The 25152-nt window shown below is 48.6% G+C and overlaps 2 protein-coding genes and 1 long non-coding RNA gene across 7 annotated transcripts; 2 read left to right on the top strand and 1 right to left on the bottom strand.

The window, feature by feature from the left end:
• Positions 1-227: 227 nt before the first annotated feature.
• Positions 228-16114, top strand: TSNAXIP1 (translin associated factor X interacting protein 1). Of its 3 annotated transcripts, XM_045988429.1 has the most exons (16): positions 228-475; positions 3431-3530; positions 10244-10356; positions 10504-10630; positions 11965-12058; positions 12669-12865; positions 13126-13261; positions 13699-13868; positions 13936-14095; positions 14173-14303; positions 14439-14561; positions 14694-14846; positions 14947-15056; positions 15265-15391; positions 15513-15619; positions 15806-16114. In XM_045988429.1, the coding sequence occupies exons 1-16, from the start codon at positions 429-431 to the stop codon at positions 16041-16043; spliced, it is 2133 nt and encodes a 710-aa protein (XP_045844385.1). In that variant the 5' UTR covers positions 228-428; the 3' UTR covers positions 16044-16114. The 3 variants fall into 3 exon arrangements, with proteins under 3 accessions (XP_045844385.1, XP_045844383.1, XP_045844384.1); XM_045988427.1 differs by lacking the exons at positions 10244-10356; positions 10504-10630; positions 11965-12058; positions 12669-12865; XM_045988428.1 differs by lacking the exons at positions 3431-3530; positions 10244-10356; positions 10504-10630; positions 11965-12058 and having other exon boundaries at positions 372-475.
• A 105-nt stretch (positions 16115-16219) lies between these two features.
• Positions 16220-22088, bottom strand: CENPT (centromere protein T). 3 transcript variants are annotated; one of them, XM_045986924.1, is made up of 13 exons: positions 21819-22088; positions 20649-20739; positions 20455-20542; positions 20250-20346; positions 19990-20126; positions 19834-19873; positions 19473-19621; positions 18648-18848; positions 18044-18352; positions 17686-17776; positions 16712-16888; positions 16521-16625; positions 16220-16443 (listed from the first exon to the last, which is right to left on the bottom strand). In XM_045986924.1, the coding sequence occupies exons 1-13, from the start codon at positions 21941-21943 to the stop codon at positions 16320-16322; spliced, it is 1734 nt and encodes a 577-aa protein (XP_045842880.1). In that variant the 5' UTR covers positions 21944-22088; the 3' UTR covers positions 16220-16319. The 3 variants fall into 3 exon arrangements, with proteins under 3 accessions (XP_045842880.1, XP_045842882.1, XP_045842881.1); XM_045986926.1 differs by having other exon boundaries at positions 18753-18848; XM_045986925.1 differs by having other exon boundaries at positions 19834-19870.
• Positions 22082-24160, top strand: LOC123930702. The gene is made up of 3 exons (XR_006816129.1): positions 22082-22173; positions 22274-22396; positions 24054-24160. It is a non-coding gene; the product is annotated as an uncharacterized LOC123930702 (long non-coding RNA).
• The last annotated feature ends 992 nt before the right edge of the window (positions 24161-25152 follow it).

The raw sequence follows: 25152 nt of genomic DNA, 5'->3' as shown, positions 1-25152 counted from the left end.
CTTTCCAGAGGCGGGACAACCCGGGCTCGTAGGGAACTTTGGGAGATGTAGTACACATCTGCTCAGTCATAAGCCTGTTCGGCGAGACTTCGGGAAACCAAAAACTACAATTCCCGCTGGCAAGGCGGATCCAGGCCCTCAGTTCACCGCCCTCCCCCATAGCCTCTGTTTATCACCCCGCCTCAATTCTGATAGCTAGAGTCAAATCTACTGTAGTGAATGACTGAGGGGACCCTGCTCCCGGGTCTGAGGCCACCTTTGCTAATTGGCTTCCCTCACAGCCTGCCCGCTCGGGGAGCGGGGGCGTGGCACAACCGTGACCCCGCCCCAGCCGCTGGGATGCTGGGGCCTGGTCGCCATAGCGACGGGCTGTACACTACCACAGATTCCCCCGCCGCGGATGCGGGCTGCGCGGCGGCCTGAGGGTCATGGCCTTCCAGAAGCCGCGGTCCTCCAGCTTCGCGACCACATCGAGGTAGGCACTGGTCGGACTGAGGGTAGAGAGGAGGGTTTGAGAGCTTCCAGAAAGAGAAATGCCTCTGTCCATTTGTCCAAGGCTTCAGGCCCCACAGGATCTGTGGTGCAGAAACTGAATCCGGGCTAACTTAGCCCGCTGAGGACATTACGCGCTAGCAAAAGGGCCGGCGCCCTTTATCATTAGTAAGAGCCAGCATGTGTTAAGCATATGTTATGTGCCAAGTGCTTTATATATGGCACATTTAACCTCACAACTCTATGAGGTAGTAATATCTCCGTTTTACAAATGAGTAGAAGCCTGGAGAGATCATGTGTTTTATGTTTATAAGTGGTGGAGCTGGGATTTGAACCCAGCCATGTAAGACTTCTGAACCTGAGCTCTTAGCCACAGGGATAAACTGCATCTTCACCCATTGGTTTAAGGCAAAGATGCTTGTCGAATCGCTGTCTATTCAGGGGTTGCAGCCTCTGAGCACTGCAAAATATAACAAGCTCTATTAGCCAGGAAAGCCACAAGTGTACATATTAAAACAGAAATTTGGGGCGCCTGAGTGGCTCAGGTGGTTGAGCATCTGTCTTCGGCTCAGATCATGATCTCCCGGTCCTGCCATCAGCCCCAGGTGGGGCTCCCTGCTCAGTGGGGAGTTGGCTTCTCCTTCTCCCTCTACCCTTCCCCCTGCTCATGGTCTCTCTATCTTTATCTCTATCTCTCTGTTTCAGATGAATAAATAAAATATTTTTAATTAAAAAATTTTTTAATCTGGCTAAATATATTTCTTGCTTTGGGAACTCAGAAGTCTAAGTCCCGGGCCTCAGGTCACCTGAGTGGCTCAGTGGGTTAAGCCTCTGCCTTCAGCTTAGGTCATGATCTCAGAGTCCTGGGATCGAGCCCCGCATCGGACTCTCTGCTCAGCAGGGAGCCTGTTTCTCCCTTTCTCTCTGCCTGTCTCTCTGCCTGCTTGTGATCTCTGTCTGTCAAATAAATAAATAAAATCTTAAAAAAAAAAAAAGTCCTAGGCCTCTGCTTCTGTATCTCAGACATGGGGATGATACAACCCACTTCACATTGTTGAGAAAACTTAGGCAGAATAAGTAAAGCTGTCATTGCAGCTTTTGGATATACTAAGTATTCAGCAAGTGTTCAATGAATATAGTTTCTCCCTTCTAATCAGTACCAATGTAAAAACCTGATCTCACCTAAACTTTAATCCTTCAAGGTTTGCTGCCCCGATAAAGAAAGCCTACAAAAGTCAGGAGGGGCACCTGGGTGGCTCAATCGGGTCTGACTCTTGATTTTGGTGCAGGTCATGATTTTTGGGGTTGTGGGATCCACCCCGCATCAGTTCTGTGCTGGGCTTGTAGACTGCTTAAGATTCTCTCTCTGTCCCTCCTCTCCTCCTTCTCTTAAAAAAAAAAAAAGTAAATTATTTGCCAGAGCTAAAATGAATCTACAAGAACCATACAACAGGCTTGAGAAAGAGTATAATTACCCAGCACAGGAATGATTTAGGAAAATACGGTCATGTTTGAGAGGGATATGAAACAGATTCAGGAGAATAAATGTGCATCTATTTTAAGAAGGAAGCATAATGGGGGTACCTGGCTGGCTTGGTTGGTGGAGTATATGATTTTTGATCTCCAGCTTGTGAGTTTGGGCCCCACATTAGCTATAGGGATTACTTAAAAATAAAATCGTAAGAAAGAAGAAGAAGAAGAAGAAGAAGAATGTAATTGCCGAGGCTGAATTTGGTAGCAGTACGTAATATCATTGATTCCTGTCCATATTCTTCACCAGTATTTAGTAATGTATACTGGGCCAAGCTCTTTCCCTTAGAGGCACAGTATGGGTGTCCTCCTCCAGCTTCCCTTAGAGCAGGGCCAGGATGATGAAGGATAAGCCAGACCTTAGTACTATAAATATGTCAGCAGATCCTCTTAAAGGGACCTTCAAATTGTGTATTTCCCAGGGTGCCTGGGTGGCTCAGTCGGATGAGCATATGCCTTTGGCTTGGGTAATGATCCCAGAATCCCAGGATCGAGTCCCAAGATCAAGCCTGCATAGGCGCTCCCTGCTCAGCAGGGAGTCTGCTTCTTCCTCTGCCTCTCCCCCGTGCTCATGCTTGCTCACATGTGTTCTCTCTCTCCCTCAAATAAAGAAAATCTTAAAAGAAAGAAAGAAAGAACTTGTCTCTGTTTCCTTATGAGCAAACTAGGCTGAGAGAGGTTAAATGACTTGCCCAGGGGTTCCTGTTGGAACCCCAGATGTTGGCTCCATGCCCTTCACCAGGAAGTATGTGCAAGATAGGGACTGGCACGAGGTGCCTGGGTGGCTCAGTGGGTTAAAGCCTCTGCCTTCGGCTCAGGTCATGATCCCAGGGTCCTGGGATCAAGCCCCACATCAGGCTCTCTGCTCAGCAGGGAGCCTGCTTCCTCCTCCCTCTCTGCCTGCCTCTCTGCCTACTTGTAATCTCTGCCTGTCAAATAAATAAATAAAATCTTAAAAAAAAAAAAAGATAGGGACTGGCGCAACAAGCTCCTGGCCCTGTACTCCTCGTCCTATAGCACCTGTCTTTGGTACGACCCCTCAGAATGTGTCAGAGTCACAAACATGAAACTCATCTGAATACTGAATTAAAGTGTAAACCCACAGAGTTTTGTGGGCTCATGGTGAGGCTTTCCTATGACTGCAGGAATTGGGGAATTGGTGAGATTCTCAGCATGAGAAGGTTTCCGGGAATATAGGGAAATGTTTTGGGCCCAGGGCCAGGAGCTTGTTGGCAGCATCTCTGGGAATCTGTAGGCAGTACTGGGAAGACCCAGAGCCTAGATCTGCAACAGAGAGAAGAGGCTGTCTCTCTTGTAGATCTGGGAAGGGTGGAGGTGTACTAGGTACTATTCCCACTCAGGGCTCAGGGCTCTGTCACCTACCACCGTCTTCCCCTTTTCTGTGCAGAACACACATGCGGCCTTCAGGAGTGACCATAGATGACTCCTTCCTCACAGAAATCAAGAACACCCAGAATCGCAAGCTTTCTCAGAAAGAGAAGATGCTGGTTAGTGCCAATGTCTTGTTGGAAACCCTAATGTCAATTCTCAGACTGTGTCTGCCTCCCTCTCTGCAACCCAAAAGCACCACGCATCTGAAACACGTCTCCCAGAGTGGCTTCTCCCCAGTTAAGGGAGTGCAGCTCATGGAGGCCAGGCCCGTCAGGCTCTGAGGTAGGTGTGGGCACACTGGCTGCAGCTCACCTCAAAAGCCCGTCCAGACCTCTCCTAGCAGAGAGAGACGCAGCTGATGTCCCTGGATATGCTTCCCCTGTAGCTCAGCATTCTGAAGTGGATCTCATTTTTTTTTTCATTCAGCCTGACATGTGCCAGGCATTATGCTAGGTGCTGGGATGGTCACAGATCTGCCAAGGTCCTTCAGGGCTGTGACTGTATCTTTTTTTTTGTATGGCCCTGGTTCCTGATAGGATACTTGAGTGGTAGGCATATGTTGAGAGTTCCATTATGCTGTGAGTAGGTAAATGAAGGCAGGAGTGAAGGGATGCTCCCCCTTCGTGTTGCTGGCTCAGGGTTGGAAGCAAAGACTCTACTAGCCTCAGGAAATGTCCTTCCTGCATTCCTGTTCTTTTAAGTTTTTATATAAAAATGAATGCTGTCTCCATCTTGGGGCACCTGGCTGGCTCAGTCAGTAGAGCATGTGACTCTTGATCTCTGGGTGGTGAGTTCAAGCCCCAGACTGGGTGTAGAGCTTACTTTTTAAAAACATGAATGCTGGGGCACCTGGGTGGCTCAGTGGGTTAAGCCTCTGCCTTCGGCTCTGATCATGATCCCAGAGTCCTGAGATCACGGGCCCCACATCCGGCTTTCTGCTCAGCAGGGAAACTTCTTCCCTCTCTCTCTGCCTGCCTCTCTGCCTGCTTGTGATCTCTGTCTGTCAAATAAATAAATAAATAAATAAATAAATCTTTTTTTTTTTAAAGAAAATAAATAAATAAATACTGTCTCATTAAGTACTTTTGGGTTTTTGTTGATATGATCATAGGATTGTAATTATTTAATTAGCAAATAGCCATTATTAAATGAAGAAACACATTTTTAAAAAATTTTTAAAGATTATATTTATTTGACAGACGGAGATCACAAGTAAGCAGAGAGGCAGGCAGAGAGAGGGGGGAAGCAGGCTCCCCACTGAGCAGAGAGTCAGATGTTGGGCTCAATCCCAGGATCCTGGGATCATGACCTGAGCGGACCAGGCGCCCCTATTTTTTTTTTACTTTTTTGAAAAAACAGTTTAGCAAACTTATAACTCCAGCTCACAGTGGAGCTTTATGGGCTGTGTGGTGGTTTTCTTTATGCGTGTCCTGTATGGGTAATTTGGGGACGCATGGGCCCCACACAGTGTTAGACTGGAGACTCCCAATATGGGGATCCCGACTCCAGAGAGGGAGAGGGGGTCAGTGCGGACTCTTCGCGGAGACCAAGCGCGGCGCCATGGCTCCAGAACACCGGAGGACTTGGGGCACATATTCCCCACTCCACTCTGCTGCCACCCACGCAGTGTAGCTGGGTCCCAGCTCTTTCGCGCAGCGGCAACACCGCCATTTTTAACCACCAGGGGGCATTGTTCTGTCCAGCTGCCCTGCAACCCCTTTCGGCCCCCGTGACCTCCCTTCCCGTTTCCACCTGCAAGGAGAAGCAGAGATCATGGGGCGCCCGGGAACACCTCTTCACACCCACCTGCTGGTGGAGGCCAGCTTTGCCTGGGAGTCCATGTAGTGTGACCACGTTTTCTTTCCACAGAAAGGGCAGACCGAACACAAGGACTGGCCTTTGAAAGTCTGAAAAACGTATTAATTCGCTAAGGTCAGGTGCTTATTTGACAAATTCCCAGGTGTCTTTCAGGGTTACTTGGCACTTTCATAAAAATCACATCCAGGGGCGCCTGGGTGGCTCAGTGGGTTAAAGCCTCTGCCTTCACCTCAGGTCATGATCCCAGGGTCCTGGTAATTGAGCCCGCATTGGGCTCTCTGCTCAGCGGGAGCCTGCTTCCTCCTGTCTCTCTCTGCCTGCCTCTCTGAGAGCTTGTGAACTCTTTCACATAAATAAGTAAAATCTTAAAAAAAAAACACAAAACAACCGGTCACATCAATTTTGACACATTTCAAAAATATTTTTTTTTTCTGGTTTGATTTATTTTTTTAATTTTTAAAATTTTTAACACACAATGTATATTTGCCCCAGGGGTATCATCATCAGGCTTACACATTTCACAGCACTCACCATAGCACAATCCCCCTGCCCCATGTCCATAATCCAACTACCCTATCCATATCCCCCAACACCCCAGCAACCCTCAATTTGTTTCCTGAGATTAAGAGTCTCTTATGGTTTGTCTCCCTCCCGACCCTATCTTGTTTCATTTTTTCATTCCCTATACCCCACAACCCCCACCCTGCCTCTCAAATTCCTCATATCAGAGAGTAATTGTCTTTCTCTGACTTATTTCGCTCAGGATAATACCCTTTAGTTCCATCCATGTCGCTGCAAATGGCAAGATTTCGTGTTTTTTGATGGCTGCAGAGTATTCCATTGTTTATATTTACCACATCTTCTTTAACCATTCATCTGTTGGTGGACATCTAGGCTCTTTCCATAGTTTGGTTATTGTGGACATTGCTGCTATAAATTTCTGGTTTGATTTTTTTTTAATATTTTATTTATTTGACAGAGAGAAATCACAACTAGGCAGAGAGGCAGGCAGAGAGAGAGGAGGAAGCAGGCTCCCTGTGGAGCAGAGAGCCCGACGTGGGGCTCGATCCCAGGACCCTGGGATCATGACCTGAGCCGAAGGCAGAGACTTTAACCCACTGAGCCACCCAGGCGCCCCTCTGGTTTGATTTTTAAGTTTGACTTCTCTCGTTTTTCCAATTTGTCTATTTATACTTTTATTTTTTGAAAGATTTTATTTATTTATTTGAGAGAAAGGCAGATAGTGATGGAGATAGCAAGAGATAGCAGATTCAGGGAGGAGAGGGAGAAGCAGGTTCCCGCTAAGCAGGGAGCCCGACATAGGACTTGATCCCAGGACCTTGGGATCATGATCTGAGCCGAAGGCAGGTCCTTAACTGCCAGAGCCACCCATCTTTGTTTTTTGTTTTCTGTTTTTAATTAGAGAACGCACAAATGGGAAGAGGAGCAGAGAGAGAGGGACAAGCAGATTCTGCACTTAGTGCAGAGCCTGGGACAAGGCAAGGGGCTGGGAGCTGGAGGCTTAGTCCCACCACCCTGAGATCATGACCTGAACTGAAATTAAGAGTCAGGCACTTAACTGACTGAGCCATCCAGGTGACCCCATATCTCTTTTCAAACAGAAAGAAAGCTTAAAGCTTTCTCTTCTAATAGCAGAAGTATTTTAAGCAATTAAAATAAATAGCAGGGTGGGCACCCCGGGTAGTCAGTTAAACATCTGCCTTGGGCTCAGGTCATGAGCCTAGGATCCTGGGATGGAGCTCCCCCCACCCCACCCCACCCCTCCCACCCCTGCAGTCAGGCTCCCAGCTCAGTAGGGAGCCTGCTTCTCCCTCTCCCTGTGCCTGCTGCTCCTGCTTGTGTTTTCTCTCTCTCTCTCAAATAAATAAAATCTTTTAAAAATCTTTAATAAATAAATAAATAAATAAATACATTCATACCAGGGTACTTGTCAGGCTCAGTCGGTAGAACAGAATACTCTTCATCTCAGGGTCATGGGTTTGACCCCCCACATTGGGGGTCAAGATTACCTAAATAAAGGGGTGCCTGGGAGGCTCAGTCCATTACGCATCTTACTCTTGTCAGAGCTCAGGTCTTGATCTTAGCATCGTGTGGAGCCTACTTAAAATTAAATAACTTCAAATTTTTAAAAAATTTAAAAAATAAAATAAATACCTTGCAAGTGCTGCTCTGACCATGTCCCAAACATTTTGAACATGAAATTTTAACATTCTTTTTTTTTAATTTATTTTTAGTAATCTCTACACCCAAGGCGGGACTTGAACTTAAGACCCTGATATCAAGAATCCCATGCTCCCCCAACTGAGCCAACCAGACACCCCAACATTATTTCTATAACATGTTGTATTCTAAGAAGTTAATGGGTCAAGAAAAATAGGAATTTCTTATTAAATTTCCAAATACTTAAGAGGCACAAAGAGGGCTCTAATATTGAGTGCAACATTGAATTCTAATTCAATTTCCTTTTCTTTCATTCTTTATTAAAGATTTTATTTTTAAATAATCTCTACACCCCAACGTGGGGCTTGAACTCACAATGCTAAGATCGAGAGTCTCACCGGCTACCAATTGAGCTAGCCAGGCACCCCCAATTTTCTTTTAAATTGGAAAGTAATTTTTGTGCATTGTAGAAAATTTGAAAAATGTTCAATTACAGAAAAATGACTAGCTAATGGCCTATCATTGGAGGATAATAATTGCTGATAACCTTTTAGATTATTTCTTCTGTCTCTTCTGGACATGATTTTTACCTAGTTGTGCTTATTCCCTAATTTCAGGCTTTACTTAACCCTTAGAGATATAGCATTAGCATATTTCTGTGTTAAGCCTTTATGTAATCATTTCATGACTGCTTCTATTTTTAGACACTTCGGAGTTTTCTAATTTCTAGACATTTAGGAATTTTCTCATTTTTTCACAGTCATAAGGCTTTGAGGACTGCCCCTCTGCATAAAGCTGCTGCTCCATCCCTGTCTCCCTCCACACTGGCCACCCCAGGTCCCAGCCTCAGGCAGCCTGCTGTCCTTGGGCATTCATCCCTATTCCTAGCTCTTTAAACCACTTGCTCTTTCCCTGAGGTGCTGGTGCTACCCAGGATGTCTTTGTGCCCCACCTCTAACCCTGACACACACACCCTCTCCCAACTTGACCTCAGCTCCTCTCATATAGTAGTCTTATGTACTGAATGAACATCACAGACATCACCACCTCCTACAAGATGATTAGCTTCCCCTGGTCCCTTCCAGTTAAGTCTTGTCCCCTCCTGGTAATCTGCATTGGCTTTAGTCACTACCCACTGACTTGTGATCATCGGTTCATTTGTCATTCCACCTCCGTCATACCCCAGCTTCCTTCATGTCCCTAGAACCCAACAGGTCGAGAAGGTACTATGCCTCAGGAATGTCTGATGAACAAATGGATGACTGAAAGGATGAACTATAGAGGTGAGCTTCACTGGGTCAGAAGCTCATTTTCCCCCCTAAGTTTTAAGTATTTCACTAAAAGATTAAAAAAAAAAAAAAAAAAAAAGCAGCCCATGGGGCACCTGAGTGGCTAAGCGTCTGCCTTGGGCTCAGGTTATGATCCCAGGGTCCTGGGATTGAACCCTGCATTGGGCTCCCTGCTCAGCAGGGAGTCTACTTCTCCCTCTCCTCCCCACTTGTGCTCCCTCTCACTATCTCTGTTGCTATCTCCATTTCTTTCTCTCTCAAATAAATAAAATCTTAAAAAAAAAATAAAACAGCCCATACATATTAACTGCTTCCACTCCCTACCCCTCCTCAAGGTTCAAAATCAGATCCCACTGCTTCAGGACACTCCCACCTACCTTACCCCCTCAGGGGGTACAGCTCAGTCTCCTCCTCAGGTCCATAGCTCCCCCTGCTGCATCTCTGCAGTCCTATCTGTGTGTCAATCCAGGCATGGGGCTGGGTCTGCCCTCCTCTGTCTTTCACTGGACTGTGCTATGGGACAAGGGCTGGTACAGACTGGTACTCACATCTGTTTTCATGGTACAGATATCCAACACTCACCGACATACCTACAGAAAGAGAAAGATAGCTCACCCTTACTGAGTTCCAAGGAGGTGTCTGAGTGCATAAACCAACTTCATGTTTTCTCACTGCATCCTCACATTAATATAATGCAATGGAAACTAAAACCATCCCCATTTTACAAATGCAGAGACTGAGGTTCAGAGCAGTTAAGCCTGTGGTCACACAGCCAATAAGGGATATCTGGCTTTTTAACCTAAACTCTACCTCTAGGGCCCATAGTCTTAATTATGAACTATATTGAGAGATGTTGTGGAGGGGTGCCTGGCTCACTCAGTTGGTGGGACATGTAACTCTTGATCTCAGGGCCATGAGTTCAAGCCCCATGTTGGGTGTGGAGCCTACTTTAAGAAGAGACAGAGAGATGTTGGGGGGAAAATCAAGAATAGAGGGAGGTGGGGTACGTGGGTGGCCCAATTAAGTAAGCAGTTAAGTGTCTGACTTGTTCAGTTAAGTGAGCCTTGGTTTTGGTTCAGGTCATGATCTCAGGATCATGAGATTGAGCCCTGCATCCAGCTCCATACTTGGCATGGAGTCTGCTCAAGATTTTCTCTCTCCCTTTCCTTCCCCCTCTGACTCTCCCATGTGTGCACATGCTCGCTCTCTCTCAAATAAGTAAATAAAATCTTAAAAAAAAAAAAAAGAGTAAGGGCTCCTGGGTGGCTCAGTTGATTGAGTTTCCAACTCTTGGTTTCAGCGCAGGTCATGATCTTGGGGTGGTGGGATCAAGCCCTACATGGGCTCTGCGCTCGGCGAGGGTCTGCTAGAGATTCTCTCCCTGTGCCTTCCCCCATGCTTGCACATGCATGCATGCTCTCTCTGTCTCTCTCTCAAATAAATCAATCTAAAAAAGAAAAAAAGTGAGGGAGGAGGATGGAGAGGAGCATTAGGAAAGGGAGAAGTGTTTCCATGGTAACCCCACCTGTCTCTTCCTGCAGTCCTGTCGGTTCTCCATTGGTGACCAACTGTCCCCATGGCCCACATACACCACAGGTCAGACCATTCTGCATAATCGAAAGCCCTGTTCATATGATTATCGGAAACGAGCAGGGTAAGCTGGGGTCAGCCCCGTGGTGGATGGGCTGGTACAGACCCAACATTGGATCCAGAGATAGCGTGGGGGTGTGTGCTGCCCCAGACTAATGATGCAAGAGCCCTGTGGGGTGCCCATCACATCTCATCCCACCATCCCCTGCAGTAGCTGGCAGAAGCAGCCCCTGGGCATTACTAAGCCGAGGTACCTGGAGCAGCTAGAGAACTACCTGCGCAAGGAGCTCCTCCTGCTGGACCTGAGCACAGATTCTACCCAGGAGCTGAGGCTGCAGGTTAGAGTCACGGAATAACTGTGGGGAGGGTGGGAGAACAGGTGAGAGGAAATCTTACTCACCAGGACTGAGAAATTCAGACTTCAGGAGAGACCAGCCTCGGGGCACCTGGGTGGCTCAGTCCTTAAGCATCTGCTTTCAGCCTCAGGTCATGTTCCCAGCGTTCTGGGATTGAGCCCATCGGGCTCCCTGTTCAGCAGGAAGCCTGCTTCTCCCTTTCCCACTCCCCCTGCTTGTGTTTCCTCTCTTGCTGTGTCTCTCTCTGTCAAAGAAATAAATAAAATCTTTAGAAAAAAAAAAAAAAAAGGAGAGACCAGCCTCTCCCAGCTCTTGGGGTTCCCCATTCCTGGCAAGGGGAACGTGTTCTATGACAAAGTTAATGAGCAGGCAAAGCTGACAGTATAAAACCAAAATTCTCCTGAGGTTTGATTTTCCACAGCTGAGTCAGGTAGTAGACTGGATGCTGTTTCCAGTCCCTTCAGCTCTGTGATCTTCAGTGACTAGCATGGGTTGTTGGACATCAATCAATGGAGCCTGAATGCTGGCAGTTGGACAAGAAGGGGTCACACAGTGTTCACCGGCCTAGGGATGACAGATCCAAGCTTGAGGAGCTTCGCCCAGACACCTAGAAAAACCTAGATGCAGATTAGATTCTAATTAAGGAGGGAATCACCAAATTCGCGCTCAAACAAGAGGATGACAGGGAATCCCTCACTTCTGACTTAGTCACTGACAGAGCATTTGCTGAGTGTCATCTGTGTGCCAGGCCCTGAATGGGGCCTTGAATGCAACCTCACAGTCTGAAGGTACTTCATCAAGGAAGCAGAACTTCAAAAAAAGACATATAGCTATGAAGTGGTGGGGCTGTGCGAGCTCGGGGCTGATTCCAGAACCTGTGCTAATTCCAGTGCATAATGCTGCCTCCAAAAACTTCTGTGTCCAAATGGAACAGGAAATCACACCTCTGTTTGGTCAAAATACAAGGCTGGGGCATTTGATCTCCTCCTGCCTCCACAGGTCTATAAGATAGCAAGAGGCGAGGGGCCAAGTGGGGCACAGGGCTTGGAGAAGGCTGGCTGCCTGGGGAGCCAGAGCGGGGTGACTCTGACCCAGGTCATTTGCCAGGCTTCAGAGATAGTATCAGGAGAGACCTCCAGAGAACAGTTGAGCGGGAAAGAGTTGCCCCTCAGCTTCCCAGCACGGAGAGACCCAGGTGATGCCCTGGGGGATTTATTTGAATATGGGTGACCTTGCAGCTTCATGCTACAATACTTCTAAGCTTAAGAGAGTGGCAGCTATAGGCCAGGAGGTGACAGGTCCCCTTTTCTTGCCAGCCTTACAGAGAAATCTTTGAGTTCTTCATAGAGGACTTTAAAACATACAAGCCATTGCTATCCTCCATCAAGAATGCGTATGAGGTGATGCTGGGTAAGACTGCAGCCTCTGTGCCCGGATCCAGTCTGGAGGGCATGGAGAAGATCCTACTCTGACCTTCTGGGGCTGTGCAGAAATATTGGGGCAGCTACTAACTGGGTCTTGAGGTTACCAAGCTTTGCTCAGCTTTTTTTGCTTATACTGTCCTGTGTGATAAGAGCACCTGACTACCTCCTGTTCTTGGGAAACATGGTAAGGCAGTATCTGTAGGAAAGAAATCAACTTTACTATTGAGAGTAAAGCCCAGGAGGGAGTGAGTACATCTGGGAAGTGATGAGCCTCCCCAATCGGACATGGGAGGTTCTGGGCATGGTACAGCTGCTGGACTAAAGGCTGTAGGGAGAAAGGGCATAGATGAAACCCCATTCCTCAGACAGACTCTATCTTTGGTTTAAAAGCAAATGCAGAAAAAAAAAAAAAAAAACCCAGGGGGGAAAAAAAGGCAAATGCAGGAGGACATTAAACAGGGTCCATGCTTTGAACAAGGCATATGCATAGACTCCTAGAGTTTGCAAGACATAGCCAGTCACTGTGACCTTAGGATCAGTGTCTCCTGACTGTTTTCTATGGTCCCAAAGGGGTTCTCCCACTTGTCCCTGCTTAGCCCACCAGAGGGAGAAGATTCGGGCTCTGGAGCCCTTGAAGGCCAAGCTTGTCACTGTGAATGAGGACTGCAATGAGAGGATCCTGGCCATGAGGGCTGAGGAGAGATATGAAATCTCCATGCTGAAGAGAGAGAAGATGAATTTGCTAAAACTCATTGACAAAAAGAATGAGGAGAAGATCTCATTGCAGAGTGAGGTGAATGGGTGTAGTGTGGTGACCAACTCCCTGAATTCCTGCTGCCCCCACCCCAGGGGTGATCTGAGGCCCTGGGCACTAAGGTGACTCCCTAACTCTCTACCCTTCTGCCTGGATTGATACACTGAGCTACCACCTTGTCTCCTTCTCCCTCCACCTTTCCTGTTTCCAGACCCTGATGGGGCCACTCAGCACCCATCCCATGCCCTTTGATGGCTAGCTATGTATAGCCCCTGACCTCACAGCCACCTTCCCAACAGGTATCCAAACTGAGAAAGAATTTAGCTGAGGAGTACTTGCGCTACCTCAGCGAGCGAGATGCCCGCAAAATCCTCATTGCAGACCTGAATGAGCTGCGGTACCAGAGGGAGGACATGTCACTAGCCCAGTCCCCAGGTAAGCCTGAGGTGGTTTCTCTCCACTGAGGAGGTACTAGAGAGGCGTCTTGCCACTCATCCCTATTCATTCAGCTCTCTTAATGTCTGTTCATCCATACCCATTCACAAAGTGGGGATGTTCCTGCTGCTGCCCGGGTCTATGGATCTTTTGAGCTGGACTGAGAATCATAGACTCATTGTTTAAGTAGGAAGCAATTGTTACCTGCTGAGACAGCCTGGACTCACTGAGAGCAGGACAGGCCTGGTACCCCATGTCCTGGGCTTCTCTAAGCCTGAAGTTCTAAGCTGTTAGTGCTCTAAGTGTTAGGGTCTTAGGAAAGACCCAGGACTTCCCAATCAGGGAGAAAAGGACCTGGCCCCGAGGGACACTCTAAACCTGCCCTGGGCTACAGGCTCTAGAGCCAGGGTAACACAAGCTGGCGGGTACTCTGGCAGGCATCTGGGGGGAGGATCCCATGAAGTTAACACTGGCTCTGAAGATGACCCGGCAAGACCTGACCCGCACGCAGATGGAACTCAACACCATGAAGGCCAACTTTGGAGATGTGGTGCCCAGGAGGGACTTTGAAATGCAGGAGAAGACCAACAAGGATCTGCAGGAGCAGGTATAGGTACTGGTGGGCGGGTAGGGCAAGGTAGGGTTATGTAGGTCGGTAACAAGCTGTTCCACAGCTGGACAGCCTGAGAAGTGACTACAAAGAGGTCTGCAAGGAGCACGAGATACTGCTGCAGTTGCATATGACCACACTGAAAGAGCGGGACCAGTTTCATTCTGAGCTCCAGGAGATCCAGCGTACCTCTACACCACGGCCTGACTGGAGCAAGTGTGAAGGTAATTGATGGCCGTTGTGCTCCCAAGGACTGCTCAAGGATGTGATTTGAACTCCAGCTCCCTCTTTTCACCTGCAGATGTGGTGGCTGGGGGCCCAGATCGCTGGCAAAAGCTGGCTGAGGGCAAGAACAGCGACCAGCTGGTGGATGTACTCCTGGAGGAGATTGGCGAGGGGCTGCTCCGGGAGAAAGACTTCTTTCCTGGTCTGGTAGGGGTCCCTGGACTCAGGAGGTTTGGGGCCAGAGTCAGAACAGCCAGGCCTTGCCGCTAGGACTTGAGGTTCTGGGTGAACCATCTGGGGCTCTCCCTGGGCCCAGAGATGAACTGACACTCTCCTTTCCAGGGCTATGGGGAAGCCATCCCTCCTTTCCTTCGATATGATGGCTTTGTGGAGAACAAGAAGCCAAGCAAGAAGGATGTGATAAACCTCCTCAAGGATGCCTGGAAACAACGTCTTGTTGAGGAGGTCAGATCTCATGGGCGATTTTGGCTTGGTGTGGCCTCCAGAGTCTTCCAGGGGGTTCCACTGGGGTGTTAAGAGAGAAAGGCGAACTCACCATGGGGTAGGCTTACCAAACAGTCATCTCCCACCCTACAGAAAGAGAAATTCCCAGATTTCTTCTTCAGTTTCCTGGAGCATCGCTTTGGACCTAGTGAAGCCATGGCTTGGGCTTATACCATTTTTGAAAATATCAAGCTCTTCCGCTCCAATGAGGTCATGAGTCAGTTCTATGCAGTCTTGATGGGAAAGGTGAGGTTGGGGCTAGCCCTCCCTTTGTCCCAGGCATAGGCCAGTTCTATTGCTACCACTCCAGGAAGCAGCAAATTAGTCAATGCTTCCTTCCCTGTAGAGGAGTGAGAGTGTATACATCAAGCAAAAGGAGACAGTGGCACAGCTGCTGAAGGAGATGACAAATGCCGACAGTCAGAACGAGGGGGTGATAACCATGGAGAACTTCAGGTGAGAGTCTGGTCCAGCTATCCGAACTCCTGTCCAACATTTCATCTGGCCAGGCTCCCAGATATGCAGGGGAAAAGGGAGCCTGGCAGGAAGGGCTCACAGCTTCAACACTTGTCCTTTTTGAGCACTGGTGGGGCTGGCAGAGGGGTACAGGAAGATGGGTGAGCAGGCCTCAGCCAAGCCTCTTGGCCCTTGTGTCTCCCCATAGCACTGTCCTCAAGAGCAACTTCCCCTTCAAGAAGGAAGAGAAAATTCAGGAGTTGATGGAGGCAGGAGGCTGGCATCCCAACAGCAGCAATGCAGACTTGCTGAACTACCGCTCGTTATTCATAGAGGTACCCACCTCTATATCTGTATGTGTTGGGCAGGGGTTGTCCAGGAACTTGCCTTGCCCTGCCCTAGCCTCTGCTGGATGCAAGCCAATATGTTCTCACCCTGCCTTGTGGCCCCTCCCAGGATGAAGAGGGCCAGAGTATGCCCTTTGTACAAAAGCTGTGGGAACAGTATGTGGATGAAAAGGATGAATACCTACAGGATCTAAAACAGGAACTGGGCCTAGAACTGTGAGTAACTCCTGAGCCCTTAGGCCCACTTAGCCATAGGCAAGTCCCTATGCCTTGGGTTTCCCTCTGCACTGCTGAGCTTGCTGCTGGGCACTATATACTACTCAAGTTCAGCAGAGGACACCTTGGGGTCTGGGGTGCAGAAAGGAGAGGCCAAGGCCTGCCTATCTTTCTTTGTGGTGGTAGCTATGATGAAGTAACCCTACCCAGACTACGTGAAGCCCTGATGAACATCGATCCCGGGCTGGACAAGCAGACCCTAAATGGCTACTTGAGCCAGGCCTTCCAGCTCCCCATGACAGAACTGCCTGAGGGTGAAGAGAAGGAAGAAGGCATTGTGGTACGGCTCAAGATTGCCCTGGAACGGCTTCAGATGACTGACATCAGGCGCATGGGGTCTCGAGAGCAGGAGTCTGCAAGCTAGCGTCACTGTGGGCAGCCTTAGTGCTCTAGTGCTGCTAACCTCTGACTTTTAGTATAAAATTATTTGTCTGAACCTGTTCTCCAGGTTATGTTGGGGAGTTGAGGGGAGGGAAGGAGGGGAATTGATCCTGGCCTGGCTGGCCCCAGGAAATATACCAAAACACAGCACATTCTGTTTATGACACTTTATTGATGCAGGGGAGGTTGGGGGGAGATCTGGAAGAATAGGTGGAGCAGTCCCCTAGGCGGGGACTGGGCAGGTGTTGAGGCCTGGCCACTACTGGGCAGGGAAGACAGAGTTGCCACTGAATGCACAAGGGATGAGCAGCTGCCGGTACTCCAGGGGCAGGTGCCGCTCCACAAGCACATGCAGGGAGACCTGGTCGTTGACCAGGCCCTGCCTGTAGCAGAGGGGGATAGAGATAGAATCAGAGCCAGCACTCCCACGCTCAGCACCTCCCTGCTTCTGCCCACTTACCGTCGCATCAGCAGTTCCAGGTCCTCTGTCCTCACAGTCTTACGGCCAGCATGAGCAGAAAATACCTCCAGGTCATCACAAAGATGCTGGAAATACTTGTCCAGGCTGCCAAAAGGGTTGGGGTAAAAGACTCAACAGTATATTGATGATCTGAGGGGCTCCTCTCCCCACCCCAAGTGTCCAGGACTCACCACTTCTCCACCATCTCAAGAGCCTTCTTCTCCATGGGCATCCTAGCATAGAAGCTAAAGAGTTTCACATAGTGGCTCAATCCAGTCTTGTGGGGATCTTGACGGGGCCTGGGGCCATGGGTTCGGGCTCTGGGGGGATGCCTGGTCGATGGAGGCTCCAGAGGCTCTGAAGATAAGCTGGGGGCAGGGTGGATAGGTAGCTAAAATGCTGCCCAAAGAGGCCCCTAATCAAAAAGAAGTCTTTTTTTTTTTTTTTTTTAAGATTTAATTTATTTATTTGACAGAGAGAGAGATCACGAGTAGGCAGAGAGGCAGGCGGAGAGAGAGGGGGGAAGCAGGCTCCCCACTGAGCAGAGAGCCCGATGCAGAGCTTGATCCCAGGACCCTCAGATCATGACCTGAGCCAAAGGCAGAAGCTTAACCCACTGAGCCACCCAGGCACGCCTTAAAAACAAGTCTTATTGGCTCCTGCGAAGACTAGGGCCCGTGAGCTCCTTGGCTAACCTGACAAATAGCTCTAACTATCTGCTGGGGGGCAGTGGGGACCGAGAGCCACACAGAGGCCTGGTCTTTCCCTGTGGCCCTGATCCTCCAGTCTGGACCCAGAGTCCCAATCTAGACTCATTGTATAAGCTAGTACTTGCTCAGGCCTTTGACCCTCAGGCCTCTGCATGGACATTCTTTCCCCTCAGCCTGTTGCTGCCTATCCGATTCTGCTAATCATCCCCCAGGAAGCCTTCTGACTATATACTGACTTAGGCACTTCCCTACCCAGGTTCCTCTAAGAACCTGGAAGCATGCACTAGGATGACACATGTACTCAGTGAACCCCACCAGCCCACCTCAGGGTGCTCTCTTGAGTGATCATCTGCATACCAACGGGAAGGGGGATAACTCTTTGGTGCTCAGTGCCAAGCTCAGAAGCCTGCCCCCTTCCCAAGAGGTCCATGCAGTACAAGGTCATGGGATCTTACACTGTAGTGCTAGGCGGTGGGGCTGGCTCAAGAAACTGAGGTCGCCTGGCCTGAAGAAACTCAGTGGTGCTGGAGGCCAACTCTGGACTTGCTGTAGAGAAAGTGCAGGATTAGAGGGGGCTCAGGCTTGACTATCTCACCCCTCTGTTAAGGCCCACAGGTTCCTTCTCCTGTTCCTCAAGAGCCCCATCTAGCTCTGGTCAGTCAAACAATGGGCCCCTCAGAGTTTCCCTGGCCCAGGACCACTTGTGCCCAGAAGCAAAACGTAGGGGTACAACTCCTCAGATTAGAGACTGAACACAGCTAACCTGAACACAGTCAACCATTTACTCCCTTGTGCCTTCATTGGGCTCTTTACCTGTCCTGCCAGAGATGTCCTCATCTTCTGAAGATCCTTCTGGCTCCTTGGCCTCAAGAGCTTCTGTCATTTCTCCATGTCCCTTAGACTTTTCTGTCCTGACACATCCTTGTGTTCCTGTTGAGCCCATCACTTCACTCACACTCAAACTCTCCTCCATCCTTTCCTCTGCCTCCTCGCCAACTCCATCCTGTAAGGGTTCTACTCCGTCTTCTCCAGAGATAGCACTGCTGTTGTTTGGGAAACTCACAGCAGGGACATCAACTTTCTTTGCCTTTCCTGCCAGAAGTTGGGCTGGTTTTCCAGGATCTGAATCAAGGGAGAGAATATAGGTTCGAGAAGCAGTAGCCCAAGGCTATAGCTCTGAGAAGAATAAAGGTAGTGTAATAAACCCAGTCTAGCTCACTGAGGAGAAATGTCCAGAAGCAGACCCAGGGTACTTGTTTGGAGTATCTTGGTCCAAAACCAACTCTGCTCTGACATGTAAGAGGAACCGATACCCAGGGGACTCTGCAGGGCACACATACAGGGCTGAGGAGGGAAAAGCACCAGTGCCAGTTTTCATCCAAGGCTTAGCTCTGGGCCACGTGCCCCACATACTCACTGTGGTTCTGCAGCCTAGACCCACTGCTCTGTGTCCTACGACTGACAGCCCTCTCAGCATTTTCAGCCTCAGTGTGAGAGAAAAAGGGCAGGGAGTGGTACACACTGGGTGAATGGCCAACCAAGGGCTGAGAGAAGGGCTGAGTGTCCTCCAACACGGTATCCGTTGGCAGGGTGGCAACAGGGGTTCTGAGGCTGTCACCTGGAAATGAAAGGCCAGTTGACACCCTGTTTTCCAGACCCATCTGCTGCTAACCAGTCACCAGGGCCTGGGCAGTGGACCCCATAAGTCTGTCCCAGGTGGCCTTCAGAATAAAAACTACCTAGTACTCTAAGACTTACCCTCCTTCCACAGCTCTCTTTGCTTACCTTCCTGCTTCTTAGCCTGGCATTCCCACCCTCCACAGCTTGTCTCACCAAAACTGCTCACCTGTGCCTCTACACTTCTCACTCTGCTAAGAACCCTCCTCTTAATCTTTAATCTAGTGAACTTGACTTGTTTCCTGGAATCAGGCTGCCTGGTTAGTCCTTACTGGCCAGCTGCTCCCGAAACCTGACCGTTATCTATCTCCCAAGAAGCTCCAGCCACCACATCACACCTTTCCTACCCTCAGTCCTGTAGCTTCTCAGGAATATGGGATCCTAGAAGATACTGGGACCAAGAGTGAGACCCCAGTAAAACATGGACCTTGGAGAAAGAAAGCAGAAACTCCTCATAGATCTACTAGCAAGCTTGCTCACTGTCCTTGACCTGACAGAGAGAGGAGTAATCCTGGACTCAGCAGAACCTCCTTTGGGGGGTGGGAGAGGGAAATCTCAGCCTTACCTGGAGAAGCCAAGGCCAAAGAAGTATCTCGCAGATCCTGCAAAAATGCATCCACATCTACAGCTCGGCGGGTAGGAGGTCTGCGAGCCAAACCAGGCCTCTGTACTGACTGTGGCTGGAGAGGCGTGGCAAAGGTCAAACTGAGGGAGCTGGTGGGAGGGAGGAGGCACAAAGGAAAGTCAGGTATCTAAGGCCCAGTTTTCAAGAGAATTCCCCCATCTGCCCTGGGGCTCTCATCTCTTAGAACATAGCCATGATGCTGTGAAGCTAAAACTTGCGGGGATCGGTATGGCCAGATTCCATCTCAATCAATACCTCCCTCTCCTAGCCTTTCCACCAACCCCAGGATAGGCAACAGCACCTGGTGAGGGAGGAGGCACTGGCATTCCCATGAGGCTCTGCTAGAGAATTTAAAAAGAAACATGGTAAGTTACCAGGCTCACGAAAGCCCTCTCAGACCTCATCAGCCCCTCTAGAGGGCAAAGAGGGTGGCCAAATGTGGTGTTCAGGGTCTTACCTTGGGAGAGAGGCAGTCCCTGGTCCATTTCTTGCTGAAACACTGACAATCTCAGCCTCTGCTTCCTCCTGCCAGGAGCCAGAAGACCTAGAGCCAGGGTTGTGGGGGGCTCAAGCTCAGGAAGTTGCAGCTCCAGGCTACAAGGATGGAACTTATCTCAGACAGGCCAGGAAGCCCAACACTGGCTTCTGGGGCCCTCAAGAGACTCCCTTATCAGAGCTGCCCAACAGCCCAGTGCAAGGGAAGAATTCACTGTGCACCTGCCCCGACTGCTTTCCTGTCTAGAGGACCGGACTGCTTGCGGTGTCGGCACTGGCTTCACCACAGACTTTGGCATCATGATGGAAGATTCTGGGGCTGCAAAGACAGCAAGCAAAGGGTAGAGTTGGCAGGGCAGGCTGCCCTGAGTGAGGGGTACCAAGGGACTGGTGTTTAACCCTGATCAGCAAGTTAGTGTTCACTCACCAGTTAGAATGATGTTTTTCAGCAGAGTCCGGGGTGTCTGTTCCTCCAAGTTCCCACCAGTATGAACATGGGCCAATCTGCCAATAGACTGGGTAAAAGCACCAAGGAGTCAGCCTGTTTCTTTGCCTTGAGATTCCCTCAAGCCCCCTGAGGACAGCAAGAGCCCTGTAGTGGTCAGTGGGCTGGGCACTTACCCTAGCTCTGTGGGAACCTCGCCTCACATTCATCTTTGTTGGGGTGCTCAGCCTCCTGGAGGAAGGTGTTTCAAGTAGAGCTTTCTGGGCACTGTGTAAAGACCAATAGCTCTAAGAATTAGGTAGGGAGAGGGAAGTAGGGGATGCAGAGATGTGCTTTCATCAGGGATTTTGGCCTGAAGCCCTTTTCCCTCAAGGCCAGGGACCCAGAAACCACTTGCCCTTCCCACAGCCTCTGTTCCAAGCTCTGTGTCAACAGCTCTTTGGATGAAGGGAACCTAACAGATATGGGAAGAAAGAAGGACTATAATGATCCAGCCAGAGGGAGGGGCTGAGAAAGCTTTACAGAACTGACTCTGTTAGAAGTAACAAGAGGAGTTAGAAGAGTATTCATTCCTGGCATTAAAATAACAAGCCAAGAAGGATATTTCAATATTTTGAAACCTTTTAAGTACTTGCCAGGGTTTCACGGCAACCTCTACATTGGTCACTCCAGCCCTAGTCTTCATTCCAGTCCCTCTCAGATTCCCAAGGCACAACTCCCACCTTATCACTTACAGGTCTAAAACCTACAGTGAATAGCCGCTCCGGGGGCCTATAATAGAACTGCACTGTCCCAGTCTGGCAGATACCAATTTCCACACCCTCTGCACCAAGAGCTCACCACAGCCCTCATCCACTGATACTACCAGGAGGTCAGGCCAAATTCCCTGCTCTCTAGCAAAGCATCTTTCTACTTCCTGCCTCCAGAATTCTGCCCAGGCTGTGCTCTCTACCTCCTTTCCCATCTTCCAGCTGGGAGCTACAGGGAAAGGGAACTGAATGTGCAGGGAGCGGTGGGGACCATAGAGGAAGGGAAGATGCCTGGGAAGGTGTTGCCCAGAGAAATGGACAACCGGCCAGATTCTGAGCGCCTAGAAGCAAATACCCAAAGACGAGAGCAGAGTTGAGCTCTGTAGTCCTGAGAACTGGTAGCCTCGAGTCTCGCGGGTGGGGACACAAACAGCTGACCCGAACCCGGTAAACGGTGGACCCAGTTCTCAGAACCCTGGGCCCTGAGGTTCCCCGAGACTCAGTTTCCCTCTCCAAACAGGGTCTGCCCTGGATCCTGCTGAGGTCTAACCCCCTAACCCTATGGCTGCTCACACGCTCGGGCAGCTCCCGCCATACCCAACTCTAGCACTCCGGCGTCGCCGCGGGGTGCGCGTATCCGCAGTATCCAGCACACGCCGCAAGAGCGTGCGCGTCGTAGGCTCGCTGTCGTGGTTGTAGCTATCCGCCATCGCCTCAGCCATCCGCCTCCCAACCGCTGAGGTAGACGAGGCCGCCGCCTTCCCGCCGCAGCATTTAAGCCAATTCTCGCGAGGCTGCCGCACGGCCTCACGGGAGTTGCAGTTCTAACCCTACTGCTCCGAGGCTGGAGGAATGTGTAGCGATGGTTGTAACCTGGTCTTGGAGGCACTTTTACTTGGGAGTGCACCTGGACAAACGTGTGCAACCCGTCGAAGCCTTGGTTTCTTCATCTGTAAGTTGAGGATGATACGCACCTTATAAGGGGGTTGTAGTACTTAAATGAAATATATATTTTTAAGTGTTTACTTACTTAAGTAATCTCTACACCCAAGGTGGGACTGGAACTCACCGCCCCGAGATCAAGAGTCCTCTGCACTACAGACTGAGCCAGACAGGAGCCCCTCAGTGATATGATGTTTAACTCAATGTATGATATATAGTAAGCTCCATCCTCAGTAAGTAGCAGTCATTATTAGTATTAGAATGTCTTATTCCTAGCTCCCTCTGGAGTTGAGGCGGGACACCTAGACCAGGAAAAAATAATTTTATCCTCTATGTGATCTGGTCAGATTTGCATTTGTGAACACCACTCTGCCTTGGAAGAGATCAGTCTGTAGGCCAAAGACTAGTGTGCTACTTTTGATCCAGCAGAAATGTTATGATCTCCAAACACGTGCAATTTGGAGATGAATTTTGGCTCTCAAAACTTATGGTAACACTAAAGACTCTTACCATATTTTCACCAAGACAGCTTCCCCATCTTTTTAAAAATTTTCATGGAAACTTAATTAGAACTTGAGTTCTGAGTCTCCCATGGAGTTATCCTTTTGCTCCTAGATCAGGTGCCTATGTGTTTTACATAACGGATTACATTTTATATTTGCTACTTGTTAAAAAAAAAAAAATACTGGGTGCATGAAGTGAGGGAGGGAGGAATGAGAGACTAGCAAGGACCAGACCATGTGGTGTCTCACAGGCTCTGGAAAGGAGCTTGGACATTATTCAAAATGCGATAGGCCATTGGAGGGATTTAAGGAGAGTAATCATATATATGGCATATTATATGTGTATATATATATCTACACACACACACGTGTATATATATATATATATAGCATATCACATATATATATTATGTGTATATATATGTCTATCCATATGAACAACAGATTTTGTTGAGAAGACAAGATTTGAAACAGGGAGGCATGTGACAAGGTTCTACCCTTTCTCCAGAGGTGACAAGATCGAGGGTGGGCAGGGCCTTCAGGGTGAAGAGAAAGCTCTGTATTTTAGATGTTATAAGTGTAAAGGATTAAGTGTAGATTAGAGGTGATTTTATATACTGGAAGGTAGAATTTTTTTTAAAGATTTTATTTACTTGAGAGAAAGAGCACGAGCTAGGTGAAGGGTAGAGGGAGAAGCAGACTCCACACTGAGCAGAGACCCTGATAGGGCACTCAATCCAGGGACCCTGGGATCATGATCTGACCCAAAGGCAAATGCTTAACCGACTGAGCCACCCAGGTGCCCTGGAGGTAGAATTTTACTGAGCATAATCTTCACTGTCTGTACATGAAGAAATGATATAAATTTGACCTCTCATTAATATTTTTTGAGTAAGGTAGGTTTTGAGACAGGTAGGAACAGAACTCTACCGGTAATAGTAGGATGATGAAAATACAAAATAACAGATAACAATGATCTTTTGCTTAATTTTGTCTCTGCTACACACATTTTATAAACATTTAATCATATAACAAAGTGTGTAATCATGTTTTTATTGTTGTATATTTACCCAAATGAATGCACATTTTCCACCATGGACTGCATTCCTAAGTTTGAAGGGGTTCAAGCTCTGGACCTCAGCTGCATAGGCCAAGAGCAGTGGGATGTCTTCTTCTTACGTGTCTGTGAAGCCCATGCCAATAACCACAGAGCACACTGATTGTAAACAGAAAACGCAATGGTGATGTTTGGATGTAGGGACCAAATAATTCACTTCCCATTGTCCTGTACTTTTCCAAAACATTTTAAGTTTGGGTTTCTTTTATAATAAAGCACTTAAAAAAAAATAAGTTAACTTGGGGTGTTGTATTTTTTTTCTTTCACCAGCTTTTAAATTGCCGGTCTTTAGCAGCTCTTCCTGCCCAAGGGTCCTGTCCCTGTGCTTTAATAAACCACCATTTTGCACCACAGATGTCTCAAGAATTCTTTCTTTGTCATCGGCTCTGGACCTCACCCCACCAAACCTCACCTATATTCTAGAACTTCATCAATCCCAGGGTCCTGGAATCGAGCCCTGCATCGGGCTCTCTGCTCAGTGGGAAGCCTGCTTCTTCCTCTCCCTCTGCCTGCCTCTCTGCCTACTTGTGATCTCTCTCTGTCAAATAAATAAAATCTTTTAAAAATTTTAAAATAAATTGCCAGTCTTTTTTGTTTTTATGTCAATAAGTAGAAATAGTATACACTAGGCTTCAATTTCATTACCATGGTCTGTAGTCAGGAGGGAAAAAAATGAGAAGGGAGAGTCTGGAGAAAGGGTGAAGAAAGGCAAGAAGTAGGAGAAAGGGGGAACTCAGCAAAGGAGGACTAGCTTGCAGGTAAATCCCCAGAACAACTGCCTGGCCTTTCCCCTTCATTTTCCACAGCCTCTCTTGCCCTTTAGAACATTTTCTCCATACAAGTGGTGGGCTGGAGAGGTATCTTATTACAATACAAATTCTGTCCATCCTCTGGTTCTTCAACAGCTCCCAGTCATCTGCAGAATTAAATCCCAAATCTTTTAACTTAGCCCAGTTTGGTATCGTTCAGCGCTTCAGCTACCCCGCCAGTCCTCTTCCAGGCTTTTTTGGGCGGCCGGGCCTAGTTATTTCCTCAGGGCCAGCTACTCCCCCCTCAAGCTTTTCACCATTTTTTCTTCCTTGGCTTCCGCTTCCCATTTTCTCCTATGTCCTGTTCATTAGTTTGTAGCACTTATTTCTGTGATTAGACATCCATTCGGGTGCATTCACATCTATTGTCCACAAGTCGGACCCTCATCCTTCTATGTAGTCAGGCCTGGTTGGTTGAGCTCCTTCCTTCAGCAAAGATCCCAACTCAGTGCACTGTACCCTCCACACAGTGGACTGTGTTTGAGTGAGTATGTGAGTCAACTCAAGCAGCAGCTGAATTAGAAGAGTCCTCAACGCAGAGAAAGGGGCTCCTGAGGTCT

The sequence above is a fragment of the Meles meles genome, chromosome 19, assembly GCF_922984935.1.
Source record: "Meles meles chromosome 19, mMelMel3.1 paternal haplotype, whole genome shotgun sequence".
Taxonomy (NCBI): Eukaryota; Metazoa; Chordata; class Mammalia; order Carnivora; family Mustelidae; genus Meles; species Meles meles.
Note: the sequence above shows the minus strand (reverse complement) of the source record. Positions and strands in the feature narration are given on the sequence as shown.